Raw genomic sequence first — 15,770 nt, 5'->3', positions numbered from 1 at the left:
TTTCATGACACCCAGTAGAATTATCCCTCCTCTCTTCTCCCTGAAATTAACAGAAAGGCAGTGGTGGTGGTGTTAGGAATACCCCCAGAACATTAGATGAAGCAGATGAACAGAGTTCTATGTATAGCTTTTTGCAGGACATCTGTCACTTAGGGCCACTGATTCTGTGCCGACATGGAGATAACTGCAACCTAGGAAAATAGGTAAATTGAAGTTAATTTGTATGACCAGGGCCGGATTTAGGTTTGATGAGGCCCTAAGCTACTGAAGGTAACGGGGCCCTTTATATGTCCAGCTGTCCTTTGTCAACAACAAATTGTCGCTGTTTTTTGTGTTGAATATATGCTATATGGTAATTTATGGACCTAACAGGTATCTAAAGCCATTTGCACATAACAAAATATGTATTTTATCAAAGTAACTGTTGAACTGAAATACAGTTAAGAAGTATATTAATAGTGAAATGCAATTAAGAAGAAGTATATTAATAGTGAAATAATTATTAAGCTCTAACTGTATGTAGGTTTTATTTTATTTGTTTTTTATCTTATATTTTGGAAATGTACATCCAGGGTTTTTTTCCTTTAAATTTTTTCGGGGCCTCCAAGAGAGTGGGACCCTAAGCAATGGCTTGTTTAGCTTATACGTAAATCCGGCACTGTGTATGATGTATGAAATCCGTGTGTTTATTTTGCATAGGTGTATTGGGACAATCATGAACATCTTGGAGTTGGGGCCATGCTGAATCACAATCTCACATAGGAGGAGAATTAAGGATTAGGAAATGCTTGTTCCTCAAGTACAGTATTGTTACATTCTGGGGCTAGATCAGTGGCATACCATGGGGGTCTCAGATTCAAGCGGCGCCCTGTGCAAAGCCAAAATCCACATCCCCTGCCTCTCACCTCCCAGTTACTGTACTTCATAGTTGCGGCGCCCACTGTGGTGCCCTTGAGGCTTCATGAACCAGTTGTGTCCCCCTAAATCTGCCTCTGGCTAGATGTTCAGCTTTGAATTGCTACAGCTCAGTGCAACGGTTCCCAATTAGCTAATTACTGAGGACCTACTATTTTTCAAAAGCCAAGCCACGGACCCCCTACTTTTGAAATTTTGATAACTCTATAGTAGTTACCTGTGCAAAGCAATTTTTTGAAGAAAATTTGGGGTGGCCCCTAATAAGCAAAGGATTTTAGGTATACTAAAAAGCAGACCATAAAATTTGTGATATTACCACAAAATGCCTATCTCCAGACAGTAGGAAAAACTTGTCTCCATTGCTCCACTACAACTGAATAAACAAACAAACAATTGTGTCCCTAACTTGCCAGTGTTCTATATGCAGAAGGCTATTTATATGAGAGAGTATTCAAACATGTTATTTCCTACTTGTAATCTGAGATGGTACATTGTAGCAAAACTTCGTAGCATATGGTTCTGCTGACTGAGGGATCTTGCACCTTCAAGACATAGGTGAAGGCCTGGTCAGGGCTTGATAAAGTATTGGTGAAGACTGAGTAGAAAACAGCTGGAATTTTGTAATGTTGGTAGTAGTAGTAGTAGTAGTAGTAGTAACAACAACAACTTATTTAGTTCTTCTGTGCCCAGGTTTCATCTCTGGCTTAAAGAGATTAATTAGTCAAATACAGTACTTATTTGGAGTGAGGTTTTTATCATTGCTGATTACCCGATAAGAACGAACTGTTGAATTTATTAGGATTCTGCCGTATATCTGTTTCCTCCCACCCAAAATGTATCTACATAGCTTCCCACAGAAAACAAGAAAAAAAATCCACACAGGCTGCCTTTTGCACTACATAGGCCTGAGCGATGCATTGATGCATCGCCCAGGACCGGCATGGGAGCAGACCGTGATGGTGGCTTTACTCGGCAATATATCATGAGTGAAACCTCCAACGTACTTGACTCCCTCCAGTGGCACTGGTACCAGAGGGATATACCACTAAGTGAAGCTGCCACCCCACTCTGCCCCCATACTACTGCAGAGTGAGAAACAAGCTGCATCGGTGAGGCACTGATACAGCTTGTTTCTCCCTCCACTTTAAACTGCTCAGCTGAGGAGAATACAGCTGCCCGTGCCTTAAACTAGCAGTTTTAGTGAACCCCCCACCCTGCCAATGGTTTGCACTAGTCCGCAGGGTGGGGACTCTGTTAAAGGGCTCCAACCCCACCCCACCCCCAGATGTAGGGAGCCCCAGTGCTTCTCCTGCTCAGGTGCAAGCCAGAGAAGCATCCAGGCTCCCTCAGCTGGGGGGCAGGATGCCTTCTTAGGCATGGGAGCTGTTCAACCGTGGGGTAGGAGGCCTCTTCTACCCCACAGCTGAGCAGTTCAGTGAAGCCCCAATGCTCCTCGACTCGCACTTGAGCTTAAGAGGCATCGGGACTTGCTCACTGTGTAGGGCTGGGCCATGTATCTCAGATGCAGCAGCCAAGATAAATTTGAAGTCATCGTGATATATCAGCATATACAGGTATTTAGCCGCTGATATATCACAAAGAAGCAAAGATCACCAGTGTTGAAGCAATGATTCTTCAACATAAACTTCATTGGATTGGTCATGTGTGGATGCCTGATTATTGTCTTCCAAAGCAACTACTCTATTCCGAACTTAAAAATGGAAAGTGTAATGCTGGTGATCAACAAAAGAGGTTTAAAGACTGTCTCAATGCAAATCTAAAAAAAAAAGTAGTATAAACACCCACAATTGGGAAACACTTGCCTGCAAGCACTCCAGTTGGAGAACAGCCTTTACCAAAGGTGTCATGGGCTTTGAAGACATTCGAACTCAGGACGCAAGGGAGAAACGTGCTAAGAGGAAGGAGCACTTGGCAAATCCACACCGTGATCAACTCTCGCCTGTGAACCAATGTCCCCACTGTGGAAGGAAGTATGGATCCAGAATTGGCCTCCACAATCACTTATGGACTCATTGCTAAAACTGTGTTTATGGAAGACAATCTTACTCGACTATGAGTGATCACCAAAGAAGAAGAATATCACAATGTTGCAAAGAAAGTATTGCCCAGCCCTAGCACAAAATTAAATCATCAGAGAGGAAGCTATTGTGCTAAACGTGGCAATTTGCTTAGGTATTTCCCCTGTTGGACTTCCAAGATGAGACATGAATCCAAAACTCATAAGCCAAGAGTCACTTGAAACCCTACCTAGAATAGGGTTACCAGATGTCCCCGTTTCCCAGGGACAGCCCCCAGATTTGTGAATAAGTCCCCGGACAAATTCCATCCCCGGAATGTCCACGGATTTAATCTAATGTCCCTGGGAAATGCAGCAGCAGCTGTCTCAGCACCCCAGAGCAGTTGGCTCTGGCTGGCTTCAGGAGCTGCTCGGAAGTCCCCATATGATGGTGCAGGGGCTTAAGATGCTGCCTCCACCTTCCCTGACCCTAGCAACTAAGCTGTGAAGGGAGGTTTCATGCTGCCTATTGGAGCAGCCTCCCAACTCCTCCTTGCGTGCAAGTGGTGGCGGGGGGGGGGGGGTTCGCTCAGTTAGGCAATGGGAAGCCTCCCTTCCCAGCTGAGGGATCCTGCTTGCACGCAGGTAGGAATGGGATTGGGGCTGCTCCAGTGAGAAGGGAGGCATTGCGCTGCCCGAGCCTTGCTGCCACTCTCGGCCCTCCTCCGTTTTCCATGCCTGACCCACTGCACACCACTTCCCCACCACCACCACCACCAAAGAACCAAGAACTCAGGGGCTGGCCAGGCTCATGGATCATGGAGAAAGGAGATAGAAGCCTCAGAGGAAGGGGAAATGTGGCGGTTGAGGTCAAGGCAGTGGCCGCCCCTCTGCCACCGCCATCGCTGCAGCATCAACGTCCCAAATGTGATTTATTTATTTATTTAAAGTGTCCACGGATTCATTGAAAAAGATCTGGTAACCTTAACCTAGAAGCAGTGGAAGAGTCCTCTAAACTTGATAGTCATTGAAAACAAGTAGAACAGGGGTCGGCAAAGTACAGTCACCGGGGCGGATCAGGCCCGCCTGGGTCCTAAATCCACCCCCACCCCCCTGGCCATTTAAGAACCCTCTACAAAGCCGAGACTCCCGGCAATGGCGAAGGTGGGAAGAGGCTGAGTGACGGGGGCTCTGCCAATCGAACGCCGTGCCTGGTTTACCTCAGTGGTGTTTGATTGGTAGAGACCTCCCCGCGCCGCGCTGAGGTAAACCAGGCATGGCATTTGATTGGCAGAGCTGCCGCCACTCGGCCTCTTCCTCCTGTCACTGCCACCCCCATAGTGCTCCTGTGGACCAGGGAGCGGAGCAGACGAGCTCACTCTGCCTACCTGCTACACAAGAAGCGGTGGTGGCGGCAGCCCCTGGAAAGGTAAGCGCAGTGCCCTCTTTCTCTAAGCAGAGGTTGAGTGATCCGTGGATCATTATTGTGGCTTTCATTGTGTAATTACCAAGATAAGCAAGGCCCTGGCAGGGGATGGTGTTGCGGACCCCTAATTGGGAACCACTGATCTTGTGTTATAGAATAAGTTGACCTATTGTGCAGACAGCTGGGGTTTGGGAGTAAGTGAACAGGAAACTGTTCATTTAGTCCTGAACCCAAGGCTGCCTCTAGATTTCTGGGGTTTCTTGGGCACAAAGTATCATTGGGCCCCTTGCTTCCTGAAATGAAACCCCACCTCGTTCATGGCCCTCTTTCAGGTCAAAAATCTTGACCAACAGACTAACCTCCTATGCCAAAGAAAAATACAAACTTTTTAATTTTATTGGTTGCCCTTTTTGTATATAACATTGCTTACTTAGAAATAAACAGAAAATACACATACCCATATTTTTCGCTCCATAAGGCACACTTTTTTCTTCCTAAAAAGTAAGGGGAAATGTCTGTGCGTCTTATAGAGTGAATGTGTGGTCCCTGGAGCTGAATTGCCCAGGGGTGAAAAGGAGATCATGGTGTTGTTGTTTTTTGAAAGAGGGAAGTGGGTGTTGAAACAAAGCCACTGATCGCAAGCGATCGGAAGTGAGATAAGGGATGTTAGCAATAAAGGAGGCTGCCTGAGAGAGGGGAGGTAAAAGCCCATGGATCCTCAGGATTTTTACATTGAGTCACCCCAAATTCACCATCAGATCACATAGCATGTCCATGGCTACAGCCTGCACCAAAAAAATCACGCACCCACTGTTGCATGGGGCCGCAATGGCGCAAAAACATGGTTACAAAGCACGGATCCACATGGATCCTCAGGATTTTTGCATTGGGCTACCCCAAACTCACCGTCAAATCACATGTTTGTGGCCACAGTATGAACCACAAAAATAATACATCCACTGTTTCGTTCAGAATATTTTTTTTCTTGTTTTCTTCTGAAAACTAGGTGCGTCTTATGGTCGGATGCATCTTATGGCGCAAAAATACGGTATAGCTTTTAAAAAGCAGTCAGAACGAAACCCTCATTTCTATGTATTGCAACAAAGCTGAAAAGTGATGTTGATATCTATTGATACTTAGAATGATCACTAAGGTGTGCCTATTTAATGTATATGTCAGTTATAATTATCACTGACAATAAATTTTTGCATCATATTGCTTTCCACCCTTGAAACATGCTCCACACACCCACAATTTTTCTCAGGATCCAGACTTAATTTCTTTACAGAAAAAGAAATAACATCTATATATTCTCAGTTCTTACCTTCAAATATTTATGTCCACAAAACCACAGTGGTAGAGCTAAAAAAATTATGCAACGGTGATGTGTTAAAAGGCTTTCCTCATCTGATAATAGAAAGCATGTCTGCTTTTGAGTTTTAACTGCGATCTTGTTCCAGAAAAAGAAAAACAGTATTCTGAGAGCACAGATGAAGGTGCAATACAAATGTTTCAAAATCACTTCGGGGGGGGGGGCGGACCCCTTCTACAATCTTTAGCATATGGGTTGTTCACCAGAAAAATCCACCGTGTTTGAGTTTGACCAGAACTTGAAAAAATAAATCTTAAAAAATAAACAAACCACATCTCTAGGGGTTTTTTTTACCAGCAATTAATACATTTTCAGTCAGTGATAGAAACCCCCCTGAAAATCTGCTCAGAGGCAGAAGGGAGTAAGCAGTAATTGTTCCCTACCACCACAAAACAACTACCCTTCATATATTTATATAATGGGACTAACAGTCAAGAGTTATTAGCGTTCTGCAAATTTCCTATCCAAGGAGCTAGTTTGTCATAAATATTAGCATTTCTAATGCCTTTCATCTGAACAACCAACCTCTGAGTAGCCTGCTCTTCCAGTTTACAGAGAATCTGAGGGTATTAAACACAACTCACCACTGATTCAAAGGGCAAGGCAGCCAGTGATAAAAAGATTTCTGTAGGAATAGGTATACCAGTAGCAGAGCAGAAGTTGTCCCTCTTCTCAATGTGTTGACCACTTTGTGCCACATCCTGGACTGATGTGTTCAGTAATGGGCAGGCAGACACTTTTTGAATGGGAGGAGGAGGTAAGCTCAGTTCTCACGTGGCAGCTGCTCTTTGCAGTGCCTGCCACTGCCAATATGCAATAGCATTTGGGCTGTTGCATGTCAGGTGATTTGATGGTTGGCAACCACCATGGCTGGCAACCAATAAGCTCACACTCAAAAGCACAGGTACCATGCCTCCTACCCAGCATATCTGACTCTGGCCATGGCCTCAGTATTCTCTTAGGACAGCTTTGTATACGCATGTATCTCAACTGCATGCTGGCTTCCCTTGGGCATCTGTGAATAAAGGATCCTGTACTAGAAGGGCTTCATTTTTTTAATCAAGCAAGGCTCATGTTTTTTAGACTTCCAAACCCACCCCTCCACACATATCCTTCCTGCTAAGGGTTGCTTTTAAATGCATAAGGCATAAAATTACATTCTTGCACGCGCGCACACACACTTTCTTAGAACACACATCCTCACATGTACATAAACCCTTTCATGGAGTTGAAAAATGGATAACTGAATCATGAAAATACAAAATTTTATATACCGTATTTTTCGACCCATAGGACGCACTTTTTCCTCTCCAAAAATGAAGGGGAAATGTGTGTACGTCCTATGGGGCGAATGAGGCTTTCGCTGAAGCCTGGAGAGCAAGAGGGGTCGGTGCACACAGACCCCTCTCGCTCTCCAGGCTTCGCGCAGATCTCCGCAAGCCGGGCTCCCACGGCTTGCAGAGAGTTGCCTGTTCTGGGGGCTGAGGTCGGGGGAAGCTTGGGCTTCCTCCCCGTGCCTGGGAGGGGGGAAATTTGCCTGCATGTGGAGAGTTGCCTGCATGCCGAAGGCTGGGCGCAGCTCTCCGCAAGGCGCGGGAGCCCGGCGCTGGGCTCCCACTGCTTGCAGAGAGTTGCCTGCATGCCAAAGGCTGGGCGCGCTGAGCTCAGCATGCCCAGGCTGGGCGCAGCTCTCCACAAGGCGCGGGAGCCCGGCACTGGGCTCCCACGGCTTGCGGAGAGTTGCCTGTTCTGGGGGCTGGGGTTGGGGGAAGCTTGGGCTTCCCCCGCCCCAGCCCTGCGCCTGGGGGGGGGAAATAATTCCCCCCACTTTATTCCCCCCCCAAAAAAAACTAGGTGCACCTTATGGGACGGTGCGTCCTATAGGGTGAAAAATACGGTATTTAAGTCTAAAACTCTGGCCAGGTGTTACCTCAAGACTGGGGATTTTTGTGGGAAAAGAATGGAAGAAGTGTAAATGGAAGGGCTTTAAAAAAATCAGGATGGAAAACCACAGTAAACACAACAGGAAATGGAAGATATGGAACTGGGTGCACATTAATGAAATCATAACGAGAAAAGAAGTATGAAATATTATTTTGATATATGGTCACAGATGAGAGACTTCGTGTGGACACAGACCGATTTTTTCCCCAATTTTTTTTAATTAAATATTTTATTGGGTTACAAAAGTACATAAATCATCTCTGTTTTCAGTACATAACGTCCTTTTGCAGATCATTTATACTCAATGTTAATGTGGAGGAATTGTTGAAGTTATTTGAGACAAAGTTTATATATTTGATTAGAGAAAAAATTGCTGAAATTTACTAATAATTCATTTCAGGGGGTTTTCTTTTCTTTGTGAAATCTTTCCATTAAAGCATCATAGATGTTTCCAGGAATTTGCTGGTGTCTTTGAATTAATGCCTGGAGTGCTGCCTTGCTCTGAAAATGAGGAAAAGAGGGGAAAGTTATGCATCTCACTACTACAGCTCCATGGGCATGTAAATTAATCCACCTGAAAAATTATAGTGAAATGCATATGAAGTCTACAAATCTATATACAAACAATGATTCCTCATTTGAACTCCTTCAGCTTATGGGGATGATGACTAGGATCTGGCCTCACCCTAATTCAGGGGTAACCAATGCCCTCCAGAAGTTATTGGATTGCAACTCTCAGCACCAGCCAGTTTAGCCAGAGTAGAGATTATGGCAATTGTAGTCAAGTAACATGCCTAACTGATAACCTTATTACAGGCTATTAAACATGAACATCAATATTGTATCATATACTGTCCAGTGTCATAGGAACTGAGTAGAATAAGCCACATTGAACTAATGCTATTTAAAACAGTAACATTATCTGTTTATTTATTTATTTAAAAAACACCATCTCAAGTTTCTCTAATCAATAAGTATTTGAAAGTTCAACGCATTTTGATTTGCAAATAACGTATGCATACTCAGGAGCTAAAAATGAGGGTCAACCTAATCTTTGTCAAGTCACCACACACACACACACACACACACACACACACACACACACAAACTGTTCATCAAGAACAAAATAAATGCCTTGCTTGATCAGACCAACTTTCCTTGCAAGAAAATCATAGCAACCAGCACTAGGTACTAGATGCCCAGGTGACAGATCATGGTCAGTTTCAATTTTCTACCCACTCCTGACATAAACCTTGTGACAGATTCTCTCTGTTCAAACAAATATAGATATTATTTTCAAACAAATAAAAGGCTGCAATAGTCATGTACAAATAAAACTAGAATTCTAGGACTTGAGCCTATGTTTAATAATGCTCTAACCTCCAAATGGCTTAGCAATATAGTTCTAAAGGTGACAATACTTCATTGCAGCCTACATGTTTTTAGAAAAACGCTTTCTCCTTTCAAACTGTTTTAATAGAGGGCTTAGTAAATGTATTACCAGCTATTAAAGCTAACAACTCATTTCTCTTAAATAGGAATATTTTGAGTGCACATTTATAATGAAACAGTATTGCTGGTGTTTTATATTGGTTTAGCAGAAAACATACCTTTGTTGCTAACTCTGGAGCTGTTATATTTGGATCATATGGAATGGGTTTACCAATATATGTACGAAATTTGACTGGAAATCCAGCATATAGAAGAAGAAAAGGCACCCGAAGAGATTCAAAACACCACTTAGTGAATCCTTTTTAAAATCAAGAGGGCAAAAAAGAAACAAGCAAGATATCAGCTTTCTTTCTGTTAAAAAATGTGAGTGCCCTTTATGTTGGGGGGGGGGAAGGAAAATCATTTTTTTAAATCTAAAAATTCTTTTCACTAGGCTCAGTCCATTGCTCCACTGCTGGGATACATATATTGATGTACTCTGATTACAAGGGTTTTGCTGTTTACTTCAATGAGCACACAAAAGCATCCTGTTGGAAGTTACTGAGGGAGTCCTTGTGGATTTGAATTCACTGCTGTGCCTGCACCCAGAAAGACTTCTAATTAAGGTTTACAGCTTCCATTGCAGATCAAGAAAGTAGCTCTTCAGAAATTAAAACAACATCTGTTGGTAAATATGCAGCATTGTACATATGTGAAGGGTTCTGCATGCCTGAGACCATTTTCTGAATTCAGTGTTTTTGGGATATCCATATGTACATTCATTTTTAATCTGAATCTTATCAATCCTATTCCAAAGGCACAGGTTTATACACATCTTTAATACTTTTGTACATTCAAATCATGTATGTTTAAGCTCAAAAAGCTATAAAGCATGGGTAGGCAAACCAAGGCCCAGGGGCCGGATCCGGCCCAATCACCTAAATCCAACCGGCAGACGGTCCGGGAATCAGTGTGTTTTTACATGAGTAGAATGTGTACTTTTATTTAAAATGCATCTCTGGGTTATTTGTGGGGCATAGGAATTCGTTCATTATTATTTTTCAAAATATAGTCCAGCCCCCCACAAGGTCAGAGGGACAGGGAAAAGGTTTTCTGACCCCTGCTATAAAGGTTTTAGCTAGAGCTTTAATTGATATTAAACTCTTCAAAGCTATATTCCGCTGAGATCAATAGCAGTACTACTATTTAGTTCTTGCCACATTCCAGTCCCATATCACATAAGGTAAAAGGGAATTTGCTTTTTCAGAAGGAGAGAAAATGAGCTATCTTTCTCCAAAGTGTTTGGGCTCTGCCTCTTTCAGGTAACGAGGTAAAGCAGGCAGAAGCCAACTTTGTTGCTTTTCATAGTTTTTAGTTTAAAAATAAAGGTGTAAAACAAGAGAGCCCCCTCCCAACTTCTTAAGGGAATTACCCACTAATTTTCTCTGCTCTCTGTGCATCCATGGGCACTAGGTGCTATGAGATGAGGTTTTTGTGGCTGCTGAGGTAATGAAAAGATGGCCAACCAGCTGGCTCCCTTACTCAGCGGTTCATTCCCTGCCTATTGGCCACTTTGTATTGAAGCTGGCTTGTTCCCTGCAAGTGTGGGCTGGCAGAAGGAGGCAGAAAGCCACTTGAGCACTTGGCTTGTGCCCCAAGAAAACACCTTTCTCAGCTGTGAGGAGAAAGTGGTGGAGCCATGCAGTATATTCTGCTTATTCTCTTTCCTGAGAAGAATGTTTCTGCATTGAACACCTTCAAATTAAAGGGAAGCGAAAAGAAAACACTGGCTGTTATCTTCTTCTGGTGAGCTCAACAGTGAGGTCCAGGGCTGGTTGGAAAAGCTTCCTAGCCCTGCCTGTGTTATCCTGACCAATTGACTCTGCCCATAGCCAAGATGTGATGACTCCCAGTACTTAAGGAGAAGGAATAGTTTTTAAAGATTTTAAGTTAAAACTAGAAGTCCACATTAGTACCAAAATTAAAACAAATGTCCAGACCCACCATGAAGCTCCTAGCATGCATGTGAGCTTGCTGCTCCAACAAACACATTAGCAAAAGCTTCCCCACTCTGTTTAATGAAAAGGATTCATTTTCATGTGTAAGGAAGTGCTATGCAAGTCTTTTGAAGCAGGCACTGAGCTGCAGGCTGGAGAACACAACATTTTAAAAGTACAAGCTAAATATCTGCATGCCTTACTTGTTCGTCCAAAGATCCTAAATCCTTCCCGAATATTTTGTGTATGCATTGGAATGATGGGCTAAGGGAGGAGAGAAAAGATGATAGTTTAAGTTAACATATTTAAAGTTCAGTCTTTATCTTGAGAATAAATATACACACAGGTAGCTGATGCTACCAGAAAGGAATTCTGTAAGTTCCCACCCAGCTGGCAAACCACTTTTACAGTCTAGCTTGGCTCCAAAATGTATTTGACCTGGCAATATATTGCGAATAATAATGTGTGTGTGTGCTGTGCTATGCAAAAATCACAATGCGGGGGAAATCATGAAGCCTCTACATAGCTGCATCCTTATTTCATATATTGTGATAGATCAGTATATAACAAATGTTTAGCTGGTGAAATATCACAATATTGAAAACCAGATATTGCTCAGTCCAACTTGGTACCATACTAATAGCCAGTGGCTTCCTCAACACAACTGTTAGATGCCAGCAACCAGGCTCTAGAAATCTGCACTTGCTGCAATTTCTGAACCAACCTCAAGGGTAGTCCTACAAATAGTGCATTACAATATTATATAGTCAAAATTGCCAATGTTTCAAAATTGTAGTCAAGCTATCCCAATTCAGGAACAGTCACAGACAACAGACCAATAGAAGTGGATAAAAATCACTCCTACCCTAGCTGGATCTTGAAGTACCCCCCAGAATATGTAGCAGAACTGCAACCCTATCCAAAACACAACCAGTCTCCCAAACACAGGAATGGCTCACCCATAGTGCTTCTGTCTTGTCAGGATTTAAGCTCAACTTACTGACCCTTTTCGGAGTCTTGTTTTTACTCTCCTCACCAAAAGTTCTACTTTCCCTTCTCTTTTTTATTCTTCCCCTTCTAAAGCTTCTATAAACTGCACATTGAGGCTCAAAGACATGATATGGCATGTTGCAAGTTCCCTCGTTCTGCAAAGGTTGGCCAAGAGGTTGCAAAACTTGCTAATGTGATGACATCACATGAAACTTGCTTTGCTAGACTAGATAAAGGAGCAGGAATAATCTCCCGCCCTCTTCATGTGGGTGGGGAGCCTTGGCTCTTTTGGTCAGGTAATGCGTGTTCCTAAGGTAGACATCTTATGTAACCATTTGTCATATGAAGACCATGCCGTAGATATGTGACAATCTGACTGCTGTTTTTGAAGTACCAACATCCTTCAACAAATTCCCTGCAAAACACTGCATATGTTGTGCTTTGCCTGACTTTACACTTACCTTGGAAGGCATGTTGCCTCAAGCTTGAGTGATTCTTTGTGATGTTATACTAGCCAAAAAATCCCTTACTTTGGGACATTTTCTTAACTCATATTAGTTGGTGTCACCATGTATATATTGTACGTTATCTGATTGTAAATTAAGATACAATTCAGTAGTGATATAAAAGTGTTGTAATTATATTATTAGCCTATTGTGTTGCTTTTGGATTGTCAGATTGTTCTGTTTGCAGCACAGGGGATCTTTGTTGTTTATAAATATGTGACAAATTGGCTTAGGGAAATGGTGAACAGCTTGGGCCTTTTTTTACAGGTCATATATTATTTTCAGAAACAAATGCCTGTATCCTCCCAGGCTACTCTGGTAGTTGAGGCTATGGCAGCAAGAAATCAGCTAAGATGGCAATGCGAGACTTTCGAGAGCTAAAAGATAGAGAAGGTAGCATGTACAGTGAATGCTGGATATCCTGAGACAGACTGTCATTTTTAATAGAACTGATGACACACAAACATTTCCCATGGCATATTAGCAAACACCTTTTTTGTAGTGTGGCTTTCTCATGTTTTGAAGCAAGTTTTGCAAAACTGGTAAAACTTAACATCAGTGGCTGAAGTGTACATGATACCTTTATTTGTTATAACCTGTGCTCTCTTTAACGAAAAATCTTCTCTCCATTCTAACTTGATACTATTATTTATTATTATTATCTATGAAATTTCTATACTATCCATCCAAAGATCACAGGGCGGTTTACAATACATTGGACGCTCGGGTTGCGAACATGATCAGTGCAGGAGGCACCTTCGCAACCCACAGCGTTCACAACCTGCAGCGCCGCGTTTGCACTTGTGAGGGTCGCAATTTGCCGCTTCTGCGCATGCGTGTGACATCATTTTGAGCGTCTGCGCATGGGCGAGCGCTGAAACCCAGAAGTAACCCATTCCTGTACTTCTGGGTTCGGCGTGGTGCGCAACCCGAAAACACACAACCTGAAGCATCTGTAACCCGAGGTATGACTGTACAAATACTACTAGGCTTCATGTTGCAACATACTTTTTTTAAAAAAACAAGAATCAATCTTTTAATTATGAAATGGAAATATCCTTTAAAAATATGATGATCTTTGTCTATCGGGTAGTTGTAATTTTCTAGATTCAGTCAATATTAGCACTTCCTGACTTTCAAGAGCAGAAGACTTCAATTAGCACTTTCAAGAGCAGAAGACAATAAAATGCAATTAAGACCCATTGTTTTCATTTAAAATGTTTTAGCATTTTTTTCTCTCCCGCACTAGAATGGGATTCCAAAGGGCCGGACTTCTGCAGAATTATATCATACCTTTTTACAGTATTCCAAATGGGTATGTTTTAATCAGTTATTTCTCACCGCTAAAAGCACTTCTTGAAGCAGAAAGATACTTTTTTAAGATGCTTAATTTTCCACATGTCTGGATTTAATTTGAATTTCTAGTGTGCCACTATTTAACTCTGAAATGTACAGAACAGCTGTGTGTAGGACCAGGAAGATGTGGCCTTCCATATGTTGATGGTCCGCAACTCCCATCCACCCTGACCTCTGACCACGCAGGGTGGGGCTTGTAGAAGTTAGAATTCAACTAAACAACTGGAGGGCCATAGTTTCTCTGTACTGTACCGTATTAACTATAAAATGTACATAGGTTCAAATATTTTAAGTTGCCTTGCTAAAAAGCATATCACTTACTCAGAAGGTTTAATTAAGTCAATAAAGATATTCAGAGCTGAAGTTTGAAATTTAACTAGTGCCTTGTAGTCTTCCTTTTGTTCTGAAGAAAACAGAGGTCACAATAGTAGTGCTTGCATGCAGCAATCATTAATTTATGTGATATTTACATGGGAAAACTCCTCAAAAGATTCTTTTAGAGACTGGAGATTTATCTTCACAAGGTGGATCTTAATAGATCGAGAAATGAGAATTAATGCAAATGGAAGGACCAGCGCAAGTCCTGATCCCCTTAATAATCAAGTTACTTCAGAAGGACAGTGGCCTCGAGCCCTGAAATCAGTTACAGACCGATACTTGGGCATCTTGGATCTTCTCTGCAGAAAACAGGCATAACCACAGGTAACAGTTTAAATATAATTGTTTGGTAGATCGCTATTACTTCATTTTACAGCATGGATCTTAGTTATATTAAGTGAATCCCATGCACATGAAAATTATAATTTTAGATTATTGATTAACAACGTTTTTATGTTAAAAAACATAACATGTCTTCTAGCTGTTTAGCTTCTTATTTTGTTTGATAACATATATGCATTCAGAAGTGTCCAAATGTATAATCATATATGAATAGTACTTACCACTTTGGCATCTATAGCCACTTGAGCAAAACCTTTCCGATTTTTCCATATAAGTTTGTATGATTTATCACTAAATAGTGCTTCTTGAACTCCCCCTGGTGAAATTCCCAGCAGATGGCCATTTTTTAGAACATTTACACACTCTTGCTGTGTACCAGGTAAAAGCCACATTACAGCAGCTAAGTTTTTTAAACCTATAAAATATAAACAAGAAGACATAAACAAATAAACAGCCCCAAACCTGGCTCAGCTGAAGATATGCCAGCATAACTTGCTCATCCTGGCTGAACTGAGACTGACTGAGCAAAGGCTTTTGAAAGTCACCCCCAAAAGGGTGTTCTGAGGATGTGGTGGGATGGGGATGGGGAAACTTAGACTGGATCTTAAGCCCAGTCCACTCAGTCACATGACCTGGCGACCTGGCATAGAACCTTTCATTAAAGGCTTGTTTTCCATGTGGCTTGTTGATGGAGTCCGGCACGTTTCCCTGCGCCACACTGGACTCCCGTGGGTAGCTCACTGTCAGTTTCGTGTAGCAGAGTCTTCGCAGCGGTAGAAAACTGTTGCAATGTGTGTGTAATAAATCAGACTGAACGCAGGCTTTCTTGCTTATCTCCAACAGTCTTTAATCATGTAGATAAACATCATAAATCAGCCTAAATCATCCCGGCGACAGAGCGCACATCTTTCGCCTCTCGGTCAAAACCGAAAGAGAGATCACACACAGAGAGCGTTCCTGTATGTGAACATAACCACGCCTCAGAATGTGAGACGTCACTCAGAACAGTTAACCCTGTAAGTTCTGATTCTCTTCACACCCCCTCTCGTCTCGCATCCTGAGGGAAACTGTGAACATATATCTACAGACCTCTTTG

The 15,770-nt window shown here is 42.4% G+C and overlaps 1 protein-coding gene across 1 annotated transcript in view; it reads right to left on the bottom strand.

Moving 5' to 3' along the window:
- The window catches only part of LOC310713844 (uncharacterized protein), a 46,754-nt gene that overhangs the window by 23,854 nt on the left and 7,130 nt on the right, over nucleotides 1–15,770 (bottom strand). The window contains exons 5-7 of the mRNA XM_083518409.1: nucleotides 14,896–15,089; nucleotides 11,306–11,366; nucleotides 9,285–9,424 (exon numbers count right to left, since the gene is read on the bottom strand). Coding sequence (XP_083374535.1) covers nucleotides 9,285–9,424; nucleotides 11,306–11,366; nucleotides 14,896–15,089 — 395 coding nt within the window. The remainder of the gene's footprint in view (nucleotides 1–9,284; nucleotides 9,425–11,305; nucleotides 11,367–14,895; nucleotides 15,090–15,770) is intronic.

This window comes from Podarcis liolepis (assembly GCF_965112155.1).
Source record: "Podarcis liolepis genome assembly, chromosome: 8".
NCBI lineage: Eukaryota > Metazoa > Chordata > Lepidosauria > Squamata > Lacertidae > Podarcis > Podarcis liolepis.
The sequence above is the reverse complement of the archived record's forward strand: the minus strand, read 5'-3'. Positions and strand labels throughout refer to the sequence as shown.